Here is a 7302-nt window from a genome sequence, read left to right as displayed (position 1 = left end):
ATACTTAATTTAAATAACATGATAAACTGACTGTTTTTACAAGCAATACATGTAATCATTTCATGAGAATGAAAATAAAGTACCACAAGATGGCAGCACTATTCTACAGAATAACAGGGAAATAACAATAATAATAATTATCATTATTATTATTATTAGCCTATTATCTTTTTGTCTCCACACCTACTTATTCGCTTGATTTACATTCAAATGATGTGAAAATAAACATCTCAGACATAGATTTGTGATCAAATTATTTAATGAGAATATGTTTGGTTTGATCATCAATGTTTGCAAATACATCTCAATTTTATTTTTTCATATACTGATATCCCTCCATATGACATTTACTGTTAATTCTAGCTTCATTTTATTGGATGACTAACATTGCCCTTGCATAGGAAAGATAGGTGCTCTCTGAAGAAAATGCAGTTGTTATGGTAACTATTTTTTAGGCATCCCAACGGGGAAAATTGCATGCATGATGCTGCATAATCGATTGTGGAGGAAGAAGGAGGAAGAGAAAAAAACATGTTATGGCACTGGCAGGCCTTGTGTTTAGTATTCCTGTTGTAACACAGTTCATGTTCACTGAAATAAAAGTGAAATATTTGCACATTTGTGCCTTGAGCTGTACACACAGAGGGTAAAAACAGCATTTGTGTCAAAGGAAATGATTGTGCGCTTTGCCTTTAAGTTGGGTTGGTCTCAGATGAGCAAAATGACGAATCATACTATGGCGAAGGATTAATTCATGAATATAAATATTGTCTTCGGCCTAATTAATATTTATGAGCCAATCCTTCACCATATATGGAATGAATAATTCGGCAGCTGGCGAACGCCCACTTACCAATGTGTACCTTCCAGCCAATCAGTGAGGGGTGTTGGGCGAACGTCGCGGTGCGTATTTAATATTCATGAGCCATGAAATCCCATAGTAGGATTTGAGAATACGGTGGGCTTTAATTAAATTAGAGTCGGTGAGCTGGGATAGGCTGGGAGTTCACTCGGTCCAGACTGCAGGAAATAAGACGTGGACTATAAACCCGCAGAAACGGATAGATAGACAAACACGCGAATGACTATAAATCGATGCGGAAAACTTTCTCAGATTTTCTGCTGTGGCTCTGAACCTTATTGTTGATCTGTTTTAGTCTGAGAATCTTACAACATGCCACGGCGGACTGTACAAGAAGTAACTGTTCAAGACGTGCAAAAGAGAAGAAACCCCAACAAACACTATGTAAGTTGACACCGATTGACATCCTTAAAGATTTTTAATGAACTTTTCCTGCTGTTTTTTCTCCTAATGAAAGTGTTTAGGGATGTATTTTGAGAATGTTTCGCTGGTTGGTCTGAACAAAGAGGCTGGAGATGTGATCAGGAGGATCAAGTTACACATCAGCACAACACGCTAAAAGAGTTTCTATGTTACATGTATCTCTTTATTTCTGTGTAACTGTTGCAGAGCTTTAAACTCTTAAAGTGTCTCCTGACAGATGTGGGTTATAAGTTATCTATACTGCAGTAATAGAGTCAATCCAGATGTTTTCACATCTGCATAAATATAACAAAGACACTTATGAGTCTATGACTGTATCTGTTTTTTTTTTAACTAGTGTGTTTGTATATATATATATATATATATATATATATATATATATATATTAGTATATATATTCTAATATAAATATATATATATATATATATATATATATATAATAGTAGAAATGTGTTTTTTGTAAGTTTTGAAAGTGGTTTCTATCCATAACTTGAGTACTAACTCATTTTAAAGTACTTTGCTGAGCTGTTGTGATACCTCCATGTTTGTCCTGTTCACCACACCCTTAAAGTTCTGCACACCCCTAACCCCACTCCACAGCACTCTGAGGTCATTCTCTAGCCTGGGATCTGCTATTGAATGCTGTTTTGCCAGCCGTAGGTTCAGATTTTCCAGTCTAACAAAGGCAAAGTTGTGTGTATTTTAATTAATCTTTTGGAGATAATAATAGTAGTTGTTGTTGTTTTTTTTTTCTAGTTAACTTAATGGAAGGGCATATGCTTTGCAGAAACTGGGTGAGGAGAATCCAGGAATGTAACGAGAATTATAATAGGGATGCAATGATGCACTTACTATTTTGCATTTTTTGGCCTGATATTTTAGTATGCCAATAATTGTACTTTTTTTGTGTTTTAACTCTTGAGACGACAAAATAAGCTTTTAAATAAGTGTCATTTAAAAGCTTACTTAAACTGCATAATAGACAATCTGACACTCTGTAAGCCTCTATAGCTCAGGGTTGTCAGTTTGATTTACCATGTTGTTATTTTCCCTAGATTTAGAGTTTTTTATTTCTGTGCTTTTAAACAGACCTGAACCTGTCAAATACATGCCCCAGTCATATTTCACTCCTCAATCTGAAGAAAGAAAGAAAGAAAGAAAGAAAGAAAGAAAGAAAGAAAGAAAGAAGCAAAAATTAAACTTCATCAATATTTAAGTTGTAAAGTATTTATACATTATGGTTTTATTTGTTGTATTTCATTTTATTTATGCTAAAAATACAATTTTTGAATTACAATAATTTGTTTCTTATATTGTGGTAAAATGTCTTTGGCAATAGCTAATTATAATTCCATATTGGGAATAATAATAATAATAAAAAGTTATTTTAGATTTGCTTTATGTCATGCAAATAATTTTTTTTTTTTTGTCATTTGACCTGGACATGTTTTCAAAAATTTAATGTAGATATGTAGATATCTAGATATCAATGTACAAAAACCCTGTAATTCATATAAAATGAAGAGTAAACTAGAGAAAATAATTGTTTAAATTGAACTAACTTAATTAAATACATTGTTTAACAATTACCTTATTGTACTTATTTATTTATGTGATTTGCAGGCCCCATGAGGTATAAAGGAAAGCTGTCAAACATTTTAAATACATTTCATCCACCTATTTTGATTAATTTGTCTCCGTTTTATCTTAGTCCAGAATAAGTAAAAAAAAAAAAAAAAAAAGTTGGGTTAAATATGGACAAACTCAGCATTTGGGTTAAATGTTTGCCCAACCTGCTGGACAGTTTTATTTAACTCAACTATTGATTAAAATGACTATATGGCTGGATTAAAGTTACCCAAAATAGGTTTGAGACACATAATCTCTAGAGGCAACTGTAATAATCAAAAGGTGAACATTTATTATTAAGCTGTTTAATAAATGTTTATTATTTAATTATGTATTAAACTTATTAATAAATGTTCATTTATTAAAATATTAATGCATTTTAATTTCCAACCTATTTTGGGTTCATTTTAAGTGAGCAATACAGTAATTTTTAAACATTAGTTGAGTTAAATAAAACTACCCAGCAGACTGGGTCAAACATTTAACCCAACAGAAAAACAAACCAGTCGCTGGATTTGTCCATTTTAACCCAACTTGGGTGAATTTTAACCCAGCATTGTTTTTGTCTAGTGTTACTCACATTTTACTAAGCTGCTTGCACCGCTAAAATAAATTCTATAACACAAGATAAAATTGAAATTTGTTTTGGTGTCATGAAAGAGTGACGGCAGTGACTATAGATAATCTTTCGCCTCGTGTCAACGGATTTCGCTAGTACAACCGTTAGCATTATGAACATTAGACATAACATTCTAGCATAATATTTGTCCAATTACACCGCTCTACTCTGAAGAGTCTGTAACACGTGTTTTCATATGTCAGAAGGAAAAATTATTTCACCATCCTCTGTCCAGAAGCAGGAACAAAATGTATCCCTGGGGATTCAAGAAATGAATGAACAGAAGGGGGATATCAAAAGCAGAGGCAGGGAAATCTCCCCACCCCCCTGTCAAATCACAACCCACATGCATGCATTTGATTTGACTGTCATTTTAATCCATATTACAGTACATTCTAAGTCTACATTTTGCCGGTATATGTGTTCTCTGGGAATCAAACCCATGACCTTGATTTGTTGGCAGCAGAAAGTGGCATGAAATCCAGAGAAAAGTTAGACATAATGAAGTTATTTTAGTCTTACATTTTACATTTAATCATTTAGCAGACTCAAAAATAAGGAGAACAATAGAAGCCAACAAAATGGCAACAATATGTTAAGTTTTTCTTTAATAAACAGAAAAGAAATAGAATAGAAGGTGTTAATATTAATGGCTCAGTCTTATTTTCAGTTCTGTATTTGTGTCGCTGCAGTTTCCAGTTAGTATGAGTCAGTCATTTTAAAAATAATGAAGCAACCAGTTTTTACGTCATTCAGAACAAAACATCACATGAACACAACCGCTGCCCATGTGCAATGCCAACAGCTGGGATAGTGTGATGGGATCCTCAGTAGTGTTTATCAGAACGGCATGATCCAGGAAGCCAGAATCTAAATGTGATCCAGGTTTCAGTGTTGTGAAACGTCATCGTAGATGTCAGTTATCCTGAGAAAATCCTTTGATGGTGTTGCTCTCTCGGTAGAATGCAGCATAAAAAAACAAGTCGATTACTATAAACATCATTAATAGCCTGCGGCACACGCTTTATAAAACACAGGACTGAGTTACTGATGCTGATCAATAAAGGACCCTTGATTTGAGATGCGTGGGGAATCAACATTACATTCTTAGAAACAATAAAACAATGCTATATTGCTCAAAGAAGCAGGTCATTGGTGAAGGCAGGCCTTCTTTCCTATGAAAATAATATTCTGGAGATGTGATCAGGAGGCTCAGTTTACCTATCTAAAAGAGTATTTGACATTTATCTCTTTATTTCTGTTAAACTGAGTATTAAACACTTAAAGTGTCCGGTAGAGGTCTAAGTTGGGCAGTCCCTGCTGATAACCAATTAATTCACAGATAGTTCAAACTAATACTGAATTAAAACAACATTCAAAGTAAAACAGTGCTGAAGTTTATTACAAAAATAAACAGTATTGACTGAACTATAGCTGTGTTTCCACCGCAGGAACTAGGGACTTTGTGATGGCACATGAACCAGGGTCTAAATTAAGTTCTGGGTAAAATTTCCCCCTCAGAAAGTCCCTGCTCATGAGGTAGCAGTTTTTCAAAGTTTAGGAACTTTTGGGGGTGGGACTTGGGGGCTGATTGCTGATTGGTTAAGTTCACGCTGCATTTTGATTGGTTGACTCCACATAGCATTTTTTTTTCAACCACCATTTTTAAAAATCTGTTGCGGTGCGTGCAGTAAGAGTTGTTTGCTATTCAAATCAGCAATGGAGTTTAAAAAATTCTGACGACGAGGTTCAGCCTTTATTAAGTTTATATGCTGAGGACGAAATCCAGCAGGAACTGGAAAGTTGCGCGCAGTCCTAAGTCTAATCTTCATGGTACTTTAGACCGTGAAGAAAAAAGATTCCTGGGAATCTTTCCGGGTAATTTCGGTGGAAACGAGGCTTATGAAAATGTATTGTACTTTGTTAAAAATATAAATATGAATATATATTAACTATAGAAAAGCTATGCAAACTGAACCAAAAAAGTAACACTCCAAAGAACATAAATAAAAATAGATATATCCCAAATGAATAACACAACAAAATATGAATGTGTGTGAAACATGTAACATTTCTGTTATGCAATGGAACAAAGGTGTATAATTTAAGAACCACCATAACAAGAATAGCAATGCACAGTGAGGGATTTATAAGATTATTTATGTCAAATATCATAGATTATGATATTTGACTGTTTGTATGTCAATCACTGCAATTTCGAGAGTGAATATAATCACTTAAATAATCACCTAAAAGCTGTCACATATCAGTCTGTCGCTGAAAGATTGAAAGATTATGTGTATTTCAGTTATCTTTAGTCGCATTAAATGCATTTTGTGACTGTGCCTCAGATCCATTTTATCTGAAACTGTGTCTGTAAAGGTGTGAACCAAATGGTCCATACAATTAGAATAACAAAGGAAGAGCATTCCTCAGGAACTTCTTGTAGATTGCAGGATCTCCAGTGGGAGGTGCTAACAGTATTTATTGTTTGTAGCCCTTTTGTCTTCAGGTATAACGTCCTTTTCCACAGACAGAACTTTGGGATCGCATCTTGCGCCTTTTGCAGTGTCTTGTGCATGACTAAAGTTGCGTCCCAAATGACGCACTATGCACTTATGCACTATGTACTCATCCATGTAGTGCGTGAATTTGATAAGGTTATTTTGTAATTTAACAACGGAATCCAGTACCCTCTGCTATGTAATTAAAGTTGCGACAGTTGAGTGCATGAAGTGTCCAACATTCCACACTTTGTTTTTTCCGCTAATTTAGTGCATCATCCGGGTATTAAAAGTGCACTTTTTCTTTTTGGAATTTTCTGTGTGAACGCATTACTCACACTATTTATACTTAAAAATGTCATAGAATAGTGCATAAGTACACAAATTGGGACACGCACCTTAGGTGTTCTAAAAATGTGGCGCTCAAGTTCAAATCAGTTCAACTTTAAAAAAAAAAAAACTTTTTCCCTATTCCACTGCCTGATTTTCATGTTTTTGAAAGCAAAAATGCTTTCTGTGTGAATGACCTGGAACACGGATTGCCTTTTGCACAGCTATGGCATACGACACTGCCTATTTCTCCTACGTAAGTTTATTTTTATCAGTTCTTTAGTCTTTGGGTTGTTATATTTCTCACAGTTTTCTGCTCATTCTAAATCAGATACAGATAAAGTAGCACAGTAAAGATTACATTCATACGAATGCATTAGTGAGAGAGTGATTGCATGGGTTGTAGTTACTAAGAAATATATGCTAGAACTTTTCAGTATCTAATATATTTCATTGGTAAATCACAGAACAGTGTTGACAATAATGATTCAGTATGCACACAATCTATCTGCACGTGAACAAAATGGAGAAAGCAGGTGAATCTCCCTCAACTAGGGTTGTGACGGTGAGGAAATTTTGCCACCGGTTAATCAACGTGCGACAGCACCGGTAACACCCGTATCACCGGAATTGGGGGGATGGGGGGGTTCCCTCTTTTGCACCTTGCTTTTAAATCTCTAATTTGAAAGCAAAAGTAAAATATGCACAGCTGCACAGGCATTCATCACGGTGCATAGCAGAGCGAGCGTTTTCAATTAATTCATATGGAAGTTGAGCTTAACGGTAGACACGCACCGTTATGAATGCCCATGCGGCCATGTGTATTTTACTTTTGCTTTCAAATTAGCGCCAATTCGGGGGCGGCAATTGCTTGAATGGTGGGTTATTATTCTTAATGAAAAACACAATAACTAGAAAGCACAACTAATCCTTTG

General features: G+C 34.8%; 1 protein-coding gene across 2 annotated transcripts in view; it reads left to right on the top strand.

Moving 5' to 3' along the window:
* The first annotated feature begins 989 nt into the window (after nucleotides 1-989).
* Nucleotides 990-7302, top strand: part of sh3pxd2b (SH3 and PX domains 2B) — a 54825-nt gene continuing 48512 nt past the window's right edge. For both annotated transcript variants that reach the window (XM_067376379.1, XM_067376378.1), the window contains exon 1: nucleotides 990-1246. In XM_067376379.1, coding sequence (XP_067232480.1) covers nucleotides 1175-1246 — 72 coding nt within the window. In that variant the 5' untranslated portion in view covers nucleotides 990-1174. The remainder of the gene's footprint in view (nucleotides 1247-7302) is intronic.

The sequence above is a fragment of the Chanodichthys erythropterus genome, chromosome 22 (assembly GCF_024489055.1).
Source record: "Chanodichthys erythropterus isolate Z2021 chromosome 22, ASM2448905v1, whole genome shotgun sequence".
NCBI lineage: Eukaryota > Metazoa > Chordata > Actinopteri > Cypriniformes > Xenocyprididae > Chanodichthys > Chanodichthys erythropterus.
The sequence above is the reverse complement of the archived record's forward strand: the minus strand, read 5'-3'. Positions and strand labels throughout refer to the sequence as shown.